The sequence below is a fragment of the Castanea sativa genome, chromosome 3 (assembly GCF_040712315.1).
Source record: "Castanea sativa cultivar Marrone di Chiusa Pesio chromosome 3, ASM4071231v1".
NCBI lineage: Eukaryota > Viridiplantae > Streptophyta > Magnoliopsida > Fagales > Fagaceae > Castanea > Castanea sativa.
The window spans coordinates 7,971,241-7,992,725 of NC_134015.1; the positions used below are offsets into that span (position 1 = coordinate 7,971,241).

Sequence of the window (21,485 nt, forward strand, 5' to 3'; positions counted from 1 at the left end):
GTTATGTCTGGTCCTCGGATCATCTATTTTGGAGAAATTAACACTTCAGCTCATTTTTTCAAGTATCAAACTGAAACTTGGTCATGCCTGACTCTTTGGACCACATACTTTGTATAAATTGATATTTTATTAAGTGTTGAACAGAATCTTAGTTATGTCTAGTCCTCGGATCATCTACTTTGGGGAAATTAACACTTTAGCTCATTTTTCTAAGTATCAAACTGAAACTTGGTCATGCCTAAAAGGGATACCACTGCAAACAGCCATCAATCTCAACCCCACCATCGCTGGAAAAGCTGATCTCAACCCAAAAAAAAAAAAAAAAAATTCTACTAGTGTGAAAGAAGAGAGAATAGTTGATCTCAACTCATAAGAGATAAGAGAGATGAGAGAGGAGAGAGGAGAGCAAACAAAAAAAGAGAAGAGAAGAGAGAGGAGGTTTCAATCTGACAGTGTGATAAGAGAGGAGAGATAAGAGAGAATAATATATATATGTGTGTGTGTGTGTGTGTATACTAGCCTCATTACACGCGCTTTGTGTGTGCGATGAGGCTTTTTATTTTTTGGGTTTACACGTTTTACTCATGACAATTTTATTTTATTTTTTATTTTAAGAAGAAGTTGTATTAGTACTTGAGTACTAATGTGAGAGAGAAATGTGAAGGTGGGAAAAAAACAGTTTAGTGATATAAATGGTATGTTTGTGGGGGAAAAAATAGTTTTTTTTTTTTTTTTTTTTGGTATTAGTACATGTCTAACCTATTATTTAAAGCCTTAGAAACCAATAAATTTGAGGGTATTTTGGGCATCTAAATTGAAGATCTTAAACAAAGAAAGTCTCTCAAATAGTAGTGTGTGTGTATATATATATATATATGTATATATTTTTTACAACATGCTATAGTACCATTTTATTAGTAGAATGATACCATAGCATGTTGCAAAAATTAAAAATAAATAATAATTAGATTTTGGCACATTTGACGAGGTGTGTTATTTGGTATTTCAATTTGGTGTGCAAAATGCTAAAACTTTTAGTGTTTAGCACATTCGATGTTAATGCTTTTACCCATTTTCTGTGTAAACCATTTATTTTGTAATACTTTAATTATTAGGGTTTTTACAAACCTCCTTATGGTATTGATTTATGTGAATTTGCAACTCTAAATATAGACATATATCATCATATAAGTTGTGAGCAAATATTAATGTGTAGGATTGCATGAAATTCAAGTTCAAGTTAACTAATTTTTTTAATGTTAAACATCCGGATTCCTCTATTTTCTTTCTCTCTCCAAAATGACCGGATTACACTTTTCTAAGGCATAGTCAATAGTGAAGAGAGAGATTTGTTTGGTTGCAAAGAATTTTAAATCACAAGAGCTATAGATTCTTGACAGTTCAAAGTCACAATAATTAAAATTCTTGAGAGAAGACATTTATATTATTTGGAATAAGCTCACAAAATATTCAATTCTTTTTCTAGGTGAGACTTCAAAATTTTACCAATTTAAACCATGTTAAGTGAGCACTTTAGGAATCAATTTCACATTCACTCTTTAATGATTTTGGCGTAAGTGACCACATCAATTTATTCCCACACAATGTAGAACACGTTCCAAATCAGACTCGCCTCAAAGGTCACGTGAGTTCCACTTTTATTTTAGCTCAAAAATAGCCATCAAATACTTGAAAAGCCATTATCCAAGAGTTGACAACTAGAAAAACTGAACCATAGTTTTTGTGTCAAGGTTGTCGTCGTTGTCATTTTATTTTATTTGTTGTTATTATTATTATTATTTTGTTGAGAATAGGAGTTTATATGTCAAGGTTGGTAGTGTGTTTGGATGTAGTATTTTATTTTATTTTATTTTTATAAAAAATTGAAAGTTCTGTACCGATAATCTATTAGGTGGAGATGGAGAACAATCGCTGTAAGTTATCTCAATTTCTCTGTTAATGTAGAAAATAATTATTTTAATAATAGTACTAAGAAGAAAAAGAGTGATACTAGTAGTGGGCGTAAAAGTAAAAAGTCATTTAGTCCAATAGACGAAGCAATTGCAAAGAGGGTTGTGATGCTTTTCCCTTATCTCGGATGAGACCATTCACGAGAAAAACGACTGTAAAGTTTAGAACAAGGGACATAATTTCTCCTTTTGCTGAGAAGATTGTGACTTAGTGAGAGAAGGAACAAATTTTCACAGTTCTCATGACTTGTATGATTGTTCAAGCGAGGCCTTAAGTCACTCTTCTTAAACTCACATGGTTCAAACTGCAACTTGAACAGTTTGAACCTTGACCAATTTCACAACATAACTAAATTACAATTACTACGAGAATACAACCTTCATAATCACATATTTTGGCTCGTGAATTAACCTTTTGGATCTAAATCCTAACACAGGCCTTTTAACTCCAAATAACTTTTAATCCAAGATCTCAAATATTTTTAAGAACACTATGAAAATTTTCTAAACGCTTCTTATAGAATTTGAATTGAAGTCATCCTGTATATATATATTTTTTTCAGTGAGCAAGAAAGAGAATATAGGTTTAAGTTAGATATTACATAGGACATTGTATTCTACTTTTGAAACTAATAATAAAAATTTGTTACATGCTTCAATCAAAGCTTAAACTAGAAATTCATTGGTTGGACTTGAGAGTCCCCAATGAGCTTCCAGCTTGATTACAGCCAATGAGAGGTATTCGATCAGTATTACATTAGCAACTGTTGGAGTGAGTAAGAGTTTTATCTTCTAAAAAAAAATTCAATGTAGTTTTAGATATTAAGCAAATATTCAAGGCTTCAAATGAAACGAGGCACGTACATATGTCAAAAATCTTCTCCAACCATCTAAAGTATTTGCCTGGGACTTGGTATGCAAAAGCTTACTGTACCCTTTTTTTTTTGGTTGATAAATTGAAGCTTTCATTAAAACCAAAACTACAGAACCACAGGGAAGCAATCAGACCTGCACACATCCAAGATGGTACGGAAGTACGGAACTGAACAAAATTTTCCAAGCAATACAAACGTAAAAGGCTTAATTATTGAGAAAGTAAAGGAGGTTCCACCATTGAGTGGAGGTATAGCTGTGAGCAGGAATATCATGCTTATTCCAAACAAAAAGAACTCCTAAGATTAATAGCTAGTTTTGCAGTAGCATGAGCTGCAGAGTTGAATATTCTCCTAATCCAGTAAAAGCTGCAACAATTAAAAGAATTACTAAGTTCTAAGATATTACCAATAACAATTTAATTAGACTAGTCAGCTTGAATGCCTTCCGCAGCCAGAGAATCAAAGCATGGTTTTGCATCTCCCTCTATATACGCAAAGCCCTGAGTATTGCAGGTGCTCAAGCCTGGATTGGAGCACATAGCCCAAACCTTCAGCACCTCACCAAAATCATCCTAGCCGCCACAGCCAAAGTAGTAAAGTCATTCGAAAACAGCAGCATCCACATTTAAATTTATCATACCCCTAGGAGGGGGCTTCCAGGAAATCATTTCTTCACTTTAAGCCATGTTATCCTCATGAGCTAAACCTAGCAAATACTCTTTCACTCTATTTTCGACGGCACAGATGGTAGCCATGATGTTAACCTCACCCCCATTGTGAACAATATGGTTTCTTGAATTCCAAATAGAATCCAAAGTGAATGTCATCGGCAAGGAGCATATCTCAGCCACTTCGATCCCTGTGTTGCTGATCACCTGGCAGAAATTGAATGTGTGGATTTAGAACCAGCTTAATAATATCTGAAGGGTGCCAGATCTTAAACACCAGCTGCAGGTATGCCATATGGCCCTTGCTGCAGGGCACTTAAAATGAGCATATGATTCCACTAAATTGCCACATAAGACACAGCTTGAATCACTAATTTTGGCAAGACACCAGATACTTGGTCTCTTATTATAAGGTTAAAAATAATAATAGATAAAAACAATTCAACTAAGATTATGAACACAACACTTTAATATTATGGATATTTTGATTTTATGGATACAAGTACTTATTCTAGTTTTCAAAACTTCAGAATTCTATGTCACATCCTAGGAAAACGTACAATTATAATTTTATATGACCGAATATTACTGCTATAAGAACGCTGATAAATTTATGCTTATAAAGTATTCTTTTCAGATATCTGCATTACCACTATTATTATGTTGCTTAATTATCATAAGTGAAATAAAATGACTTCTTGTGCTAGTTTGCAAGATTGCAATCATCACTTAAATAAAACATTCAAAATTCAGCAGCTAGCATACCTTTCATCGACCTTTAGGATTCATAATCTCAGAAAACATTGACATCGATCCATCCTGATATTCCTTAGTAGCAAAACTTTGCTCCCCATGGAAGATAGCTTTTTCTGCACTCCCTTGCAACTGCAATGCGAGCTCAAGACCCCACACCACATCATTCATTGATGGCCGTTCGGTTCCATTGTCATGCAAGCAATTCACCGCAATCTCGCCAAATTTCTTCAAACACTCTGGTTCAATTTCAGCCTTCAATAATGGATCAACAATCTGATCAAGCTTTCCATTGCGATAACAGTTTGAAGCCCACTCTGCTAGACTTATCTCCTCGTTCTCTTCCGTATGCATGATGGGTGGCCTTGCACACAACACTTCAAACAACACCACACCAAAAGAGTACACATCAGACTTCTCTGTCAATTTTTGGCGTCGATAATATTCCGGATCCAAATAGCCAAAACTACCTTTCACTGCTGTGCTAACGTGTGCCTTGGACGTGCTAGTAGGACCAAATTTTGACAATCCAAAATCGGACACCTTGGCTGTCCATTTCTCGTCCAATAAAATGTTTGTGCTCTTCACATCACGATGAATGATGGGGTGCTTCGCACCTATATGCAAGTAGCTTAATGCACGTGCCGCACCAAGACAGATTTGGAGGCGTAGATCCCACGAAAGAGATGTCTTATCAGTGTTGTAGAGATGACTACAAAGAGTCCCACCAGGCATAAAATCATACACAAGGATCATCTCGTTGACATCATTGCAATATCCTATTAGAGAAACGAGATGGTGGTGGCGGAGCTGGGATAGTATCTCAATTTCTGTTTTGAACTCCTGGACCCCTTGTTGAGAACCGGGTTTCAACCGTTTGATAGCAACGTGGGCTGCCCCACCATCAGTGTGTATGTACCCTTTATACACGTCACCGAACCCACCCACACCAATAATGGAATTTTGGTCAAAGTTTTTGGTGGCTGCTTTAATCTCAGCCAATGAGAAGGAACGGCACAAATACGGTAGCGTTGATCCGTGAGTGGTTGTTGACTTGGAAATGTGGAAAGAAGATGGACCCCGCCAACGCCAACTAATCTTAGCATGCCGGAGAATCAAGAATCCGAGAATCAACAGAACAATAATGCCGGAAATTCCGCCACCGACGATGGCCATTATTTTTGTTCTATTGTTATTTGACTTTGTTGCCTTTGGAAGGGTCAGAGTAAGTGTGTTGGGGTTGGGTCCGGCGAGATTTCCATTGGTGTCGTTGACTTTGAAGATTTCGATTCCGTTTAAGATTGCATCACTGTATTTAGTTTCCCAGTCAAGTGGATTTGCAGTTATGGCGATAGAGAGGTTCACTCTTTTCTGGCTTTCTATGGGAAACATCGACACAGCGTAGTCCCTATATACGGGAACCCCACTCCCACCGCTCCATCTTATCACGTCGGCTGCCCTCTCAGCGGTTTGATTTGCAATGAAAACGAGGAATACTCGGTCGCCCGCCGCTTTAAACTCTGGTTGAAACTCGCAGAAGTGTAACCTAACAAGGTAATCAAACTGAGAATCCACGGGAAATTGCCAAGTGAGATTGTATAACTTATTCAAGGATCGGTTAATCCCCATAGTGCGGGCAGTTCTATAGACTTCTTCCGGTGCAGTGTACGGAGGTATTTGGCTGAAGTTTAGTTCAATGGTGTCGTTAACTGGTAGAGAAGATGATAAATCTTCTGTCAAGTACTTGTCGTCCGAATTCCAGCTACGGAACATTCCTGTATCTCCAGCGGGTGAGATGAAGCTCCCTCCAACATTTATTCTGTATAGCATCTCGAGAGCAGTTCCATTAAAGACTCGGTACAGCTGCTCTTGGCCGATAAAAGGGAGCCCTTGATCATCAGACGGAGTGTAATAGAGATTAGTAGGCATCGACAAGATTTCAATTCCGTTGACAAAAGCAAATGAATTGGAATCGCTTGGAGTTAAGGTTAAGTTCAGCCTCTGACCTTCCTCGATGTTGACACAGAATTCTCTAAATATGTTGTCACCGGGAAAATCATCAGCGTCTGCTGTAAGCGAAGCATTAAAATTGCGAAGAAGAGTAAAAGGTCCAGCTTTGACAGAAAATCGGGCTTTAGAGCGATCAAAGGTGCCGTAAGTAGCTGGGTAGAAGTATAGTCGAACGAATTTTTGGCCTGCAGTGACTGATGAGAATATATAGCTGAATGGGGAGAGAGATAAGCGGGCTGTTGTATAGGGTAGTCGGCTAGCAGAGGAGGATTGCTGCACAGCGCTTGCAGTTAGAGATGCATTGTTTTGAGCATGTTCAACTGGGAAGAATATAGAATTCTGGTCTCCAATCCAGGTCTGACCATCTAATGAGGTCGAATTGCCGGAGGAGCCACAGTCAAGGTTAATAATGTCCTCTGGTATGTAAGGAAACGGAGAGTTGCTGCCGACAGTGCTGGTGACGCGGTGCAGCAAGAAGGCGATGTAGAGAGGTGTGAAACATGGTCGGAGGGTGGCCCAAAAATACGCGTTGCTTCGTTTTCCCTTGCCCATTGGAGCAGAGACAAAGTGAGTGCGTATGATACCAAGCAGTCAATTTGACTAAACAACAAAATATTTCTGTACTAGTTAGGCAGCCTTTCGAAGGCGGCTGCGTCTTGGTGTGCGTTGTTTTTTTTTTTTTTTTCTAAGAAGTGAGGGTGTCTGTCAGTTTTCTACTGTTGTTTACGGAACCATTACCACTTTATTCAAAATATATATATATATATATATATATATATTAAAGATGAAACACGCTGTACTATTTATATATTTAAAAATTATTTTAATTTCGATTTCAGTTTTTAGCTGCTTAATATCCGTATCCTGTTTTGAAATTGCTATTACTTTAAAAAATATATTTATTACACATTATATAATATCAATATATCAACCTAATATATAATAATATAAAACTACATTATATTTGAACTAGAATTATATTATCTTTGCTTTAATTTTCCATTTCCCACCACTGACCCATCTACAAGCCAGCCTTTTGTTTTTGTTTTCATCTGATTTATTCCCCTCCACCCATTCCTTATCTTCTAGACATTTCTTATTCTTTTTTCTTTATTCTTTTTTTCTACCTTTTTTATATCCACACAATTAATCATTATTATTTCTAGCCTCTCCTTCTTCTGCTTGTTTCTCTTTCTTTGTTTCATCTTCTTCATTTTTCTTTATTTCATCCACGGTAAACCTTCTCTCTCTCTCTCTCTCTTGTGTCCTTCAAAACATCAATTATGCACGTATATGTATGCTCAATTTGCTATTGTGTTGTATTGTAATGACTCTATCTCATGATTTTCAAACCCGAACCGTTAAAAAGAAAATGTTCAAAGTTTTTAAGGTTGGAACGATGTTGAACTGTAATGATATCATAATTAATTTAATTATTAATTAAAATATAAATAAATATATTAAATTAATAAAAATTGAAAAATTACCTAAAGCAGTTCCAAATATTTGACTATTCAATCCAATAAAATTTTTTATTTTATTTTTATGGAAACCAATATAAAAGTTAATAGAAATTTCCCATGAAATTAATTGAAAAAAAAGGTTAATAGACATTTCCGATTTTTCTAGAAAAAAAAAAAAAAAAACTTGAACAGTGGCGGGCCTGGCAGCAGTGGCTACTAGTTTGTCTCCCACTAAACTTTTGTTGAGAGACCCAAGAATCTAGTAATAGGCTGCTAATTAAGGGAGAGGCTTAAGTCCACTCTGTCCTGTGCATTGAACCTAATAAGAGTTTGAAACGTGAAATTTTTAAACATATATATGACAATATCCTATCCGATCTAATGCATAGAACACTGAACCCATGCCAAAACTACTAACAATATCCACCATAGAATGCTTGCTATCACGCTATAAGCCAACAACTAACTTTGACTAATTGACAAACAATACATGATATATGACAACGTATATATCTTTCCTTGCTAAAAATCTATGAGAGAACTTTCAAAATAAGGGTCCATTTGGATATAACTTATTACTGAAAACTGAAAACTGAAAATACTGTAGCAAAATAATTTTAAAATGTGTGAATAGTACCGCGGGACCCATTTTTAATGAAAAAGTTGCTGAAAAGTGAAATTTGTGGGTCTGTGAACAGTGCACGAATGCACTGTTCACAGAAGATTGGGTCAACAACTGCGGCTGGAAAAAAAAAAAAAAAAACTGAAAACGCAAATGCAGCTTCAGTGGAATCCAAACGCCCTTTAAGTGTTGAGTCAACTAGACTCCTCACTCCTCAAATACCACAGTCGCCACACCAAACCACAAAGCAGTCTTCATAATCGTTTTTCCTTACTGTTGTGGATGTTAAGGTTGTTATTTCTTTTCTCTTTTTTTGAGGAACTTTAGGGTTGTTATTTCTAGGCGTGAAGATTTGCTTGCTGTCTATGGAGTTCCAAACCTAAAGGTGTTACAGATTTTTGGTTTCCCCAATTTGCATTCTGTCACGATCATCTGAACGATGACTATAAGGTGTTGAGGCTTGCACTTTTTTATTACAACGACTTGCCTATAGAAATCAAGGTATATAGTCTTAAATCACAGCGATGGAAAAAAGTTGAAATACAATGGCAAAACAAGGAGATATGTCATTGGGACAGGGACGGAGCTACAGTTTGGCATTGGGGGGCCATTGCCCCCCCTGAGATTTTGAAAAACCAACAGCCATATATATGCAATAGGCTTGAGTTACAATTTAGGCCCAAGAAGAATTAAACCTGCCCCCCATCTCCAAACTCTTGGCCCCTTAAAAAAAAAATGTCTAAGCAACACAACAAACCAACCCAAATAATAAGACAGATTAGCCCAAACAATTTAGTGTACGTGAATAGCAAACATTTCTTTTCACTTCCTCCATGCCCATTTATGTATTTTGTTTATCTCTTGGAATCTCCCTCCATACCCATTTATGTTATTTGTGTCTTTGTTTGTGATTGCATTGTTGTTGTTTTTTTTTAATTTTATTTTAAATTTTTCTTTGTGAAATATGTTGCAAAACTATGAAGTGTTGAGTGTGTGTGAGCGTGACCTATTATAACTTATAAAGAGAATAGATTGAGTGAGTAATTACTAAAAAGTTACTTAGTAAAGTTAAAGAAACTTATTAAAAAAAGAAGTATAGTTAAAGAAAAAAATAATTGTACAGTTAATAAAAACATTTGGTTGGCTAATGGGTTGTCGAGGGAAATGTGTTAACTATAACAAGCTAATAAATTTATAAATTGAAAACTAAATTATGAATTGATAAGAAATAAATTTATAATTAATTTCTTATGCATACTATCCGCATTCTTATATTTGTCTTTATTTAGTAATAATAATTAGTCCTTTTGTTCTTATAAAAAAAAAAAAGAGTCTTTTTGTGAGATTCAATCTTAGAAGAATTTTGCCCCCCCTAACTCGAAGTTCTGGCTCCGTCCCTGCATTGGGAGTCGGCGTCTTTAAATGGAGTTGTGCATTGGTTAGTTGTTGATTTTGGCATGCTGGGTAAGGAGTCGCTTCTTGCTTATGACCTTGCCTGTGAGAAATTCAAGCTCTATACGACGCCGGTTTCACCAGATTTTGACCATGTTATGGAATTGAACATTAAGTATTTTGATACAATCATGGATTATTCTTTGACAAATTTCAATTGCTACGATCATGGATTATTCTTTTGAGGTAACCTATCTTTCTCTTGTATTTTTTTCTATTTTGTAGTCATATTTTTTTTTTGCTGATTCTTCATATTTTTAAGCCTTTAAGAAGTTTAACAACTTAATTTTTTGATTCAATTTTTGCAATATTATATTTTTGTTTCTATTAAGTAGTCATATGTTTTTTTTTAAATAATTTCTAGGCACAGAGTATTTACTCTTTCTTTTGGTTTTTTAGAAGTTTTAACATCTAAATTTTGGGTTCATGTTTTGCAATATATGAAATTGTCTTGAAAAATTTCAATTGCTATAGTCATGCATTGTTCTTTTGAGGTAACCTATTTTTCTCTTATATTTTTTTCTATTATTAGGAGCATTCCAAGTGCTTCTTAGATTGGTCATCTTCTATCTCGATTAAAACTCTTTGGCCTTTCAACTAGTACATCCATCTTCTTCTTTTTACATTCATATATTCTGAAATCTATTCTTTCCAATGCATTTATTTGTCTTCATTCTCTAACAAAGTCAATTTATTCATATGATATGCTTTTTTGATGTTGTTCTTTTACATGTTAAAATATTACAACTATTGCTTATAACACTAGATTAGCTTTTCCAATTCTCAAAAAATAAAGAAAAGAAAAAAAGATCCAAAACCTATTGCTCTAATGAATCTTTCTAAGTGTCAGTGTCATTTCTGAGTGTAACTAATTACTGTTTTCTATATAAAAACTTCTATAGTTTTTATTTTCTTATTTTTGGGTTTTTTGGTTGCATTTTATATGGCAAGAAAAAACTTAGGATTTTGCAAACAAATTGAGCAGTGGGAGAGATTATATTATATTAAAAAAATGATTGAGACTTTAATTTTTATTAAAGAAAGGATGCCATTGATAATAGACATGGCATGCCTAACATTATTGGTGTTAATATTTTTTTTCCCATCTTAAATTGTAACTTATTTTTTCAAGTGATCATAACTTTGAGCAAATTTAAAATTAAAATTTTTTTTTCAACTAATCCGTGCATCACACGAGTTAGCAACTAATATATATATATATATATATATATATATATAAAATCAAAATCTCTGAAACTCTCACAATTTTTCACGTCAGCACAATATTTTAAAAAAATTATTATTTTATTTAAATAAAATTATTTTTGTTTAGTCCAAACTTAACAATGAGTGAAACTCTATCTCTCTAACAAGTCCAACTTAAACTCAAACTCATCATTATCATTTTTTTTAAACAAAATTATTTTTGTTTAATTCAAATTTAACAAAGAGTGAAATTCTATCTCTCTATCAAGTCCAACTTAAACTCAAACTCAAACGTTGATAATTTTTCTCCAAATTTGCGAGGTTAATCATGAACACTATAAAAGCAATGCAAACCCCAATATTTTTTTTTTAAAGCCAAGTAGAGGTATAAGCTATTCTTATGTTATTTTCTTCTCCTTTACTTTGTTAATTTTTTTTTAATGATTTTTCATGTATTTTCTAAAAATTAATTTTCGTATATGAACCGCTAAATTCTCTTTAACCGTTTTTACAAGATAAAAAAGTTTGCAATAGTTGAAATTATTCTTTTGAATGTAATCCGTCTTTCTCTTATATTTCTCCATTATTTAGTTATATATATTTTGTTTATTTCAATAATTTATAAGCAGTGAATCATATGATTTTTTAATTTTTTTTGGTCTTTAAGAAGTTTTTTAATATCTGAATTTTTGAGTTTTTTTTTTTTGCACTATTTGAAAATGTCTAACAAATTTTTTGTAAGTCATTGCATGTTCAAACAATGACTTCTTCATCAAATTGTAATATAAATTGAAGTCTTACAAGAACAAATCATTCAATGGTATAGTTTCTTAATCAATTTAAGATTTTATAAAATTATTTTTGTCTACCTCATAAATAGGTACGGGTTAGCGACTTGTGTATATAAGTTTAGTTAGCAGATCGATTGTGTTTTCTCATGTTTGGTTATGAGGGTATTTTGGAGTTTTGTTATTAGTTGGGATATTTTAGAAATTTCACAAAGGAATATTCTAGAAAATAAAATATTTCGGTAAGTTTAAAAAAGAGAGTAACAAAGTGGGGTATTTTCTCATTTCCAAAACAGTAAAGGGTTACATTGCTTGATTTAAAAGATTATGGAGGAAATTATGAACTATTCCAAAAATAACGAGAAAAAAATGTTTTTCCCTTTTTAAAAATTATTAAATGTCTTTTTGGTATCTTGTAGTTTTCTGGTAACTTATTTACTAAATATGAGATCAAATATATAGTTTTCAATTAATAGGTTTTATGCTAAATGTATAACAAAAAATTAAAAATTAACTTATTTTCAAAAAGTTAACTAGTTTGGCTAAATTTATAACAATAAAAAGACTAACACAAAAGGCAAAAAAAAAAAACAAACGGAAACTTAGCCATTTAGTTGTGATTAATGAATAAATATATGATAGATAACAAGTCCATATTCCATACATCAATCAAAATTTGCTAGGTTGTCAACCTACCAAGTACTATAAATTTAGTATTATTCATTTCATCTTATTTCAAACACGAGTTTAGATGAGATCGAGCTCATCAACAAAGTAGATCGTGTATTTAAGCTTGACTTATTTTATAGTTGAACATGCTTAAATTTGTTCACGAGTTAATTAATTAACTTATTTCTTTTTATATAATAAATACTAAGAGTCTATGACTAAATTGTTTGTAACTTTACAAATCTATTTTAATAATTAATAAATAAATCATAGTGGAAATTATATTATTTGAACTACTTAGATAAAATGATTTCTTTTTTAAGTTTATAAAAATTAGATTCACCAATCTTCTATTGTTGAAATTTATATGCAACTTTTCTACAAAAGGAACTATTTATATTATGAATAAATTACAAATAATAATATGATATCTTATGAAAGGAACAAGCATATGAGAAGAATACAGCTTAAATAAAGCGCACACATTTTTCATATTCAACTCTTGGCAGATGGTGTAGCTTTCTATTTTTTTTTATTTTTTTAAATTTGCTGCAAACATCTTCCTCAAAACCATTCACATTTTTCTTTTTTATATCTTTATTTCCCCTTTGTTCTTGGTTGTTTTACTTTCGAAGGGTGTGTTTAGGTGTTTTGAACACATGCATTTTGGTGGTTTTGCTCACCGCCTATTTGATTTTTTTTTTCATAGACTAATTAATGATTCAAGTGCAAATTCTTTTTTTTTCCCCTCTTTTTAAAATGATTATATTTCTTGATTTTTGATAAACTATAAAATACTTGAGACATACAAGGATAGGAGGTATAAAAGAAATACCTTGATTTGGTGGCTAGAGCATGATTTGTGCAATGAGGCAGAATACTTATATTGTTTTTTGGGAGAGATGAGGCGGTATAAATGGGAAACGTATTGTGTTAGAAAAAATTCTGTCAAGAATCCTCTATTTTCATGAATGCTTTCTTGATAATTAAATTATTTCCCCCCTTGCTTATGGTTGTTGGTTATTTCAATAAAAATAAGGATATAAAATACCAGTCCAAAAACACATCACTTACTTCCAAAAAAAAGAAAAAAAAAAGAAAAAAAGAAAAAAAAGAAAGAAAGACATCACTTGGAAACATTAACACTTTATTAGAAAAATATGGTAAACAATCATGTATGTTGCTTGCAAACACTTACGGCAAACATATACATGAGTACTGCACCATTTTTATGAATTGCCATGTTCCTCAAGATCATTTCCTCCGTTGAGAGAAATTAGCCTCTCTACATAAGATATCATCTGCATCGGTCGTCCATCAACTTGAAGATTAGTAATTTGTTGGGCCAAGGGGTCATATACAAGAGCAATTGCCTCATTATTTCTCCAAAACAAGCTTTCATTCTTCCAAAATCCTAATGGCTTTTCAATTCCCATAAGAGGTCCAATAGTGAATAGCTTAGTCCAAGACTCCCTAACACCAAATTCAAGCAGTGACCAAATATGAAAATAATTCTCCAATCATTCCCTATTTTCAACAAAAGTAACTAGAGAAACCAATTCATTAAGCACAAAAAAAATTCTCCAAGGACCAATGGGATCCTCAAAAACGCCATCCAATAATATTGTTGTTAGGAATACCTCATTGCTCATGTCAAATGGTAAAATGCCCTGAAAGGAATCAGGATCATCACCAATAATTGCACTCCAAGAAAACATCCCTTTCTTATATGTCCTATAAAAACTATTGTTTATAAAGTGACTGGGCGCAGAAGTATTAACTTTTCTCCATGAACCGGTACTTAAGCAATATACCTCAGCTGCATAAAAAAAATTTATTTCATGGAAATACAAATCATGATCTGGGTCATAGATTTCTAATAGGTTGACCACCTTGTAGTCATTAGTTTTGAAGTCGACACCAAACCCAATATCTCTAGGTAAGGCTCTACCTTGGGGGTAGGATATACCGGACTTGGGAACAACTTTTGTTTCATTTGTTGCTGGATTCCATAGCAATAAATTTAATGATCAACAAACACAGCCTATATGTAACGAAGTTGAAATTATGATCAGTTATCTTCTCCAGCAGACAAATAAATTTAACTATGTGACCCATTAGCCAGCCATGTGAGTGAATTTAATTGGGGAACATTAGGTAAATCATCTAAGGAATTGTATCTAAGTTCTGTCCATGTTTCAAAATGGCAAAAAGGTCTACCTGTTTACCAAAAACATAAACTTTGCATAAAAATGCACACAACAAAAAAGGCCAACCTTCAATTTACGAATATGAATGCTGGACTTGAGAACCACCAATGGGCTCAAGTACTAAAAGCAAGTGGTAGTAGTACAAAATTGTTGTTTAGCCAGTATAATACACGCTCTCCTACATTTGGGACATACTTCTGTTTATGTAAAATTTCATAAACATCCCTAACCATAGAGATGTAACGAACTGCTTTATTTAGTCTGGCACTCTAAAAACCTCAGCATTCACCAAATTCCCAATGGGCTTCAAAGAACAAGCATGATTCGATTGAGAGAGAGTCAGTTGTACACAAAATACCTGTGCATTAACTAACATTGAAAAGCATTTGAATGTATCTACACGTTGAAAGTTAATCCACAACAGATGAAAGAACAAATCAACTGCATCATAATCAAGCCTAGAAACCAAGGTACCATTGCCAACTTTTACTGTTCTAGCCAAAAATATTAGGAGCAATTCCTAGTGATTCCAAATATCTATCCAAATTAATGACCATAGAGTAATGCTTCATTCTTGCAATGGCACCCAAAAATTGATTAAAATCCATAAGGGAAGGGAAAGGGTGCATGTGAAGCATTATATCAAACAGAAAAAGAATGAACCTCTCAAAACCATCTTTAGCGACTATACCAAATGGATTTATATTCATCCAATTCATAATTAGTTAGGCATCAATAAAAATAACTGCAAATATTATTAGAAAAATCTCAAATAAATACTGGAAATGAAATGCTTAGAACAGAGGACAAACCCACATGGTCCCTCCAATGAAGGGTTTTCCATCCAACATAAAACAATTTGATCTAGATGAAATGTTGTAAAATATGTTAATAGAATTGTATATAGAATACGTACTACACTTTAATGGGTTACCATTTTCCGTCTGGTTGATGTGCAGTAGGATTGCAACTGCTACCAAAGTTAGCAGGCATATTGGCATAAAGTAATAAAGCTGCATGAGTGTCCTCATTCGATGATCCTCTAGTAGAATTAACAATCATCATCCAAACCCCAAATATTTTATATTAAAACTTTTGTTATAGTAACTTTACTACCATCATCATGCTACAGTGTTCACACCTGTTCATGGATCAAATGTTTTAGGAGTGACCCTGAAAAGTCCTCAAGGATGTATGTTGAAAAACTAATCCCTTGCTTATGCTAAATAACCATGCAACTATTTATCCTAACTAACTTCCCATATGGACCAAATTATCCCTATACATGAGAACCCAATTCTAGCAATCAAAACAGTGTTCCCAACTTGCCAACACATATTAGAAACTATCAAGGAGGTGTTATAGGAATACAGAGCTTAACAGAATAAGATAGGTTGATCAGCACACAGCCCTTTAGGTCAGAGCTTTTGTGTCAAATTGTCATTAGTGTTGTTTGGCACTGATATCTTGGACCAAAGTGTTGTTCGGCACTCTTGGTCAAAACCCGGCACTCTTGGTCAAAACCCAATTTTCCAACCTGCCTTCATTCATTAAGTCAGTTTGAGTTTTGGGTTGAGTTCCTTTCAAACTCCATAGAGACTAAAGTTCTCCTTCATGGCTCTCTCATCTAATAATTCCTTATGAGGATCTACCATGATGTACCCAACGATAGTTAAGTTTATTTTTAGGGCCAAATCTTCAATTGCTTCTACTTGAAAACTCCAATGACACCCAAACCAAGTCATTCCTAGAAGTATGTACCATCGCCATAAATGAAGTTCCGAATGATTTACTTGAGGGCAACGACTTGAGCTTGGATTAATGACAAACTCATCCAACCCAAATAATTTGAGAGAATCTTTTTCTATTAAAAATCCCAAACGAAAACAAAGTTTTGAAGGAAAGTTAACTTGAGCATTTTAGCTAGAGGAAAGTTAAAAATATTTTTTAATCATAAATTATTATAGATATATTTTCAAATGTTTGGATATATTAATTAATTATTATGAAAATCAGTGTCACCTGCAAAATTTTAAGCAACAAAAGAATTTGTGAAATCCAACTACCTATAACTACAAACAAGCAGCACATTATATAATAGAACAATGTTAACAATATAGCAAAAGAATACCAATGGTAGGAAGGGTGGTCACAATCTCTCCCAATTACAGCTTGTACAAAATGGTAGTCTTGCCCGCTGCATGAAGACCCACCATTAGAATACGCATCTCCTTCGCAAAAGGCCAGCTGAAAAGCTTGGTGAAAGAGAATCCCATCTTTAATCTCAAGCTGAATTCCCAAAATCACAAGTCAAAGACCAAATCAACCAAACAAGAAAATACTCATACTTAATAATTATCTCATTATAATGATTTTGCAGTAACCTACAACATGACTTTTATAAACCTTGTTGTATATTTGACAAGACCTATGGGATTATCTATTTTATACTTGACCAAACATGACATCACTAAGTTAACCTTGTGTATTTCAAAAAGATTGGTTTTCTTTAAGCATTACATCACTAACTAAAACTAAGAAACCTAACCTAAGTTAGCCTAGGAAATCACAATCTACATACAACAAAATGAAATTACAAAAGCTCCAAAAGAATCAGCTTTGTGTGTCCATGAAATGTAATCAATTACTAACAAATGAACTATTCTTTAGCTATATGATCGCAAGTTGGGAGTTTCCAACCCAATTCATTTACTTTAAATCGTAAATGTCAAAATGATTATACCATGAAGTTAATTTTGTATTGCACTAGAACCTAAGTTGCTTCTCTCTTAGACAATTCAAGGAGAAGCACATACAAAATTATCAGCTAACTCCTTGAGTTGATAAACCAACCAAGCTAGACTAACAAAATTTGACTCGAGTCCACCATAAAGCTTATAAGAGGGGGAAAAAAGGGAAAGGGGGGGGGGGGGACTCAGGCTGCATAAATGCAACTCCAAAACTAAATTTCATTGGAGGGAACATTTATTATCATTAATTCCATTGGCTAAGGAACGTATATCCACACAAAAAAAAAAAAGCCAGATTTTTAGAGCAACAATATTTAGCATTAAACTTAAATAAGAAAAAAAATTTGAAACAACTATCTAGGAAAATAGGTTCCAACTTCCAAGCAACAACATGAGTGCACAATGAAATCACAACAAAATATAGAACAGTTGAAGGTACAAACAATCATGCATAAATAAATGAAATAGAAAATCATCTTTAGAAACTATAAAATTTACCTAAAATGATACACATCTTTTAAAGATTGACATGTGATAGATTAAATATGAAACTTGTCCTTGATGTTGAGAAACTAAAACACCTTCACACAAGCTTTTGGAGAAATTCTTGAATGTTCTTATCTACTTGATTAGATGACAGCAAGTCAAATAACATGCTTGCAACTGTCGCATTTGCTAAAAAACCCTTGTCAACCATTATTTCAAGATATTTCATTGCCTTCGATGTCTTATTATGTTGCAACAACCCTTGGATAATTGTGTTATATGTGCGATCGTCAGGTGAACAACAGCTCCCATCCATTTTCTCAAATAACTCACTTGCTTCTTCTAGTAGTTCTCTTTGCAAAGCCCTTTGAGCATTATGGTGTAAGTTCGAACATTGGGTTGCAATCCTTTCGCAGGTAGACTATAAAAGAGTTTTCTTGCAACTGTAAGATTCCCGACATTACACAAACCATCAATCAAAATGCTGTAAATCACAATATCGTTGCCCAATGTTTTGTCTTCCATCTCTTGAAACACTTTTATTGCCTCAACAACCTGTCCATTCTTACACAGGCCATCCAACAAGACATCATAAGTTTGGGGATCTGAAAGTTGGCCACAAGCCTACATTTTATGGTATAACTCTAGAGCAGCCTTGTGTCTCTCCACTCGACAAAACCCACCTATAAAAGTGTTATAAGTCACAAAATTAGGAGTTACTCCCTTGTTGGACATTTCATTAAAGAGATTCATTGCCTCAGCATTTTTTTTTTAATTTTTACAAAACCCATTAATCAATGTGTTATAGTTAACAATATCAGGTGAACAGCCCCTCTCAACCATCACATTCAATGGTTCGATGGCATCGTTCAATTTATTTTGCAAACAGTATCCATCAATTAAAGAATTATAAGAGACTACGTCAGGCTCAATACCTCCTTGAATCATCTAATCAAAAACTTTTTTCGCCTCTATCGACATCCCCTCTTTGCAAAGTGCGTCCACCAATATGTTGAAGGTCCTCACACTTGGCACGATCTTCCTCCGTGCCATCTTGTTCAACAAAGAAGTAGCCTCTCTCCACCTGCCGAGATTGCATAGGCCTCGAATTAAGGAATTGTACTTAAGTGTAAGTGATAACGTCTGGCTGAATTCCTTTACTCATCATTTCAGTCAAAAGGTTCAAGGCCTCAGTTACCAACCTATCCTTACATAAACTGTCAATGATTGTGTTATACACCTCTAATTTAAGCTCAAAATCTCCTTCTTCCAATTTCCTGAGCAACCCAATCAATCTTACCCATCTTACACAGAGCATTTAGTATCATTCCACAAGTAAATGCATTAGGTTGATACCCTTTCTTCTCCATATCTTCTACCAACTTCACAGCTCCAGCAATGTTACCTTGAAGACAGAGACCCTTGACAAGGGTGTTTAGAGTAATAGAGTCTGGGTGATAACCAAGTTTCAAAATTGTTGCTAAGACAGAGAACCCAAAATCTACTTGGTTCAGATGGTAGAAGCAGTTAATCAAAATATTAAGAATATAAACATCGGGAGAGATTCTGAATGATTCGATTCATTTAATTAGAGAAATGACTACTGGGTAATGCTTCATTCTTGCAATGGCACCCAAAATGTGAGTAAAATCGTCAATGGAAGGCAAAGGGCGCATGTGAAGCATTGTATCAAACAGGTCTAAGGCATGATCAACATTCCTAAAGCTTCTAGATTTGCACTGATCTCTAACAGACTTCAAGAATTTATTTTGATTCTGATTGTGATTCGGGTTTTCTTTAGCCCTAGCAATACTAGTAGTAGCAGCAGCAACAGTAAGAGTAGAATAACAATAAGAATGAAAAGAAGTGTGGGAAGTACAAAGTAGCGTACCCATATTCCTGAAGATCCAGTAAACAATTCAGTAGCTGAAATTAGAACAAAATGATAGAGTTTGAGAATTGAGAGAGAGATAGATAATTGGTTCGGGTCGGTTTTGAGGGCAATTTTCTTCCTTTTAATTTTTTCCTGGGTTACAAAGAGGAAAATGAATGATCAACAAACACAGCCTATATGTAACAAAGTTGAAATTATGATCTATATGTTTTAAGTGGGTTGGGTCTAAGAACTATGGGGGCCGATTGGGTAATGGTTTAATTTTTTTACGGGTCGAGCTGATCCAACCCATTTAGCCAGAGTGCCAAACAGCAGCCTCATGCCTATTGAAATTCTTTAACCAAAGCGTGTGATTCGTGATGTAATTTAAGAAACAGGAACCAAAAAAGAAAAGAAAAATGTAGAGGGATTTTGGATTTACCCTTGAGTTGGCTGGATTTTATGGTTTTTGCTCCTTTTGTCTTGATTTTTGCGAGGAAAGTTTTCTGGGGTTTTATTTTGAGTGTTAAACAGGGGGAATTTGCAGTGAGATTTTTGGAGGTGATGGAGAAAATGAAGGATAGTGTCTCTCTCTCTCTCTGCCTTTCTATTTTTTTTTTGGGAGTGTGGGGAATGAATATGACGGGAGACGAAAGTGTTAAGGGGTTGGTCTTTGTTTATACATAGAATAGACTTAAACCATAAAAGAGTAGAAAACATAGCAGTTAGAAAAGAATAAAGTTTCTAGAGTGGTTTCTCCCAAAAAAAAAAAAGTTTCTAGAGTGTGAGAGAGAATAAATGGTGAGAGAAAAAACAAATGGGAGCAACGGCTGAAGAGAAAAGAATAACTAGGGTTTTAAAAACTTATAAAACGCTATTGAATACGTATTCAATTAGAGAAGGATGGAACACCTCCGCTCTCACTCCCTGGAAGAGGAAAATGAACTTGCCCGCAACACAAAAAAAAGTGAAGGATTCACATCATGCACCAAATGATGGGAGAGGTTCACGGGGTGGGGAATCCAGCCAACCATCCAACCTTTCATTCAAGGACAAGTTGGTTAGGGAAATAGTGGGAACTTATTCCCAAGCATTCGTCTTAAAGGATCAAATGGAGGTGGATTTAGACTCGGATGAAGAGATTGAGGAGATTAGGGAAGGATTTGCTTCGGTGTGTTTGTCGAAGGAAACTAAACAACGCATTCGGGCTCCATGGACAAATGCGATTATCGTAAAGGTTTTTGGCAAAAATGTGGGATATTACTATCTCCATTCTAAGTTGCTGGACCTTTGGAAACTGAATAGGAGGGTGGACATAGTGGATCTTGGTAGATATTTTTTCCTATTAAGATTTTTAGTCGATGAGGATCTTGATGTGGTGCTTAGGAAAGGTCCTTGGTTTGTCGGGGGCCATTTTTTATCCATCCGAAAATGGGAAGCGAATTTCAAGCCATCGGAAGCACTAGTTTCTTCAGTGGCAGTGTGGGTCAGGTTGAATGAATTGCCTATAAAGTACTATGAGGCTATTGTGCTCAGGCAGATTGGGCAGGCACTAGGGAAGGTCTTAAGGGTGGATTCTTATACTGCCTTGGAAGCTAGAGGACGATACGTGCGTTTATGTGTTCAAGTGGACATGAACAAGTCGTTGGTCACCAATGTGCAAATAGGACGGCGATGTCAGCGTGTTGTC

At 34.3% G+C, this 21,485-nt stretch overlaps 1 protein-coding gene and 2 pseudogenes across 1 annotated transcript; all 3 read right to left on the bottom strand.

The window, feature by feature from the left end:
- Positions 1-3,022: 3,022 nt before the first annotated feature.
- On the bottom strand, positions 3,023-6,857 carry LOC142629448 (receptor-like protein kinase FERONIA). The gene is made up of 2 exons (XM_075803434.1): positions 4,279-6,857; positions 3,023-3,720 (listed from the first exon to the last, which is right to left on the bottom strand). The coding sequence occupies exon 1, from the start codon at positions 6,826-6,828 to the stop codon at positions 4,282-4,284; it is 2,547 nt and encodes an 848-aa protein (XP_075659549.1). The 5' UTR covers positions 6,829-6,857; the 3' UTR covers positions 3,023-3,720; positions 4,279-4,281.
- Positions 6,858-13,705: 6,848 nt separating this feature from the next.
- LOC142627707 (F-box protein CPR1-like) lies at positions 13,706-14,530 on the bottom strand (annotated as a pseudogene).
- Positions 14,531-18,019: 3,489 nt separating this feature from the next.
- Positions 18,020-19,817, bottom strand: LOC142627242 (uncharacterized; annotated as a pseudogene).
- Between the last annotated feature and the right edge of the window lie 1,668 nt (positions 19,818-21,485).

Coding starts and splice junctions, on each gene's coding strand:
- LOC142629448 (XM_075803434.1), bottom strand. CDS start 6,828: ATGGGCAAGGGAAAACGAAGCAACGCGTATTTTTGGGCCACCCTCCGA.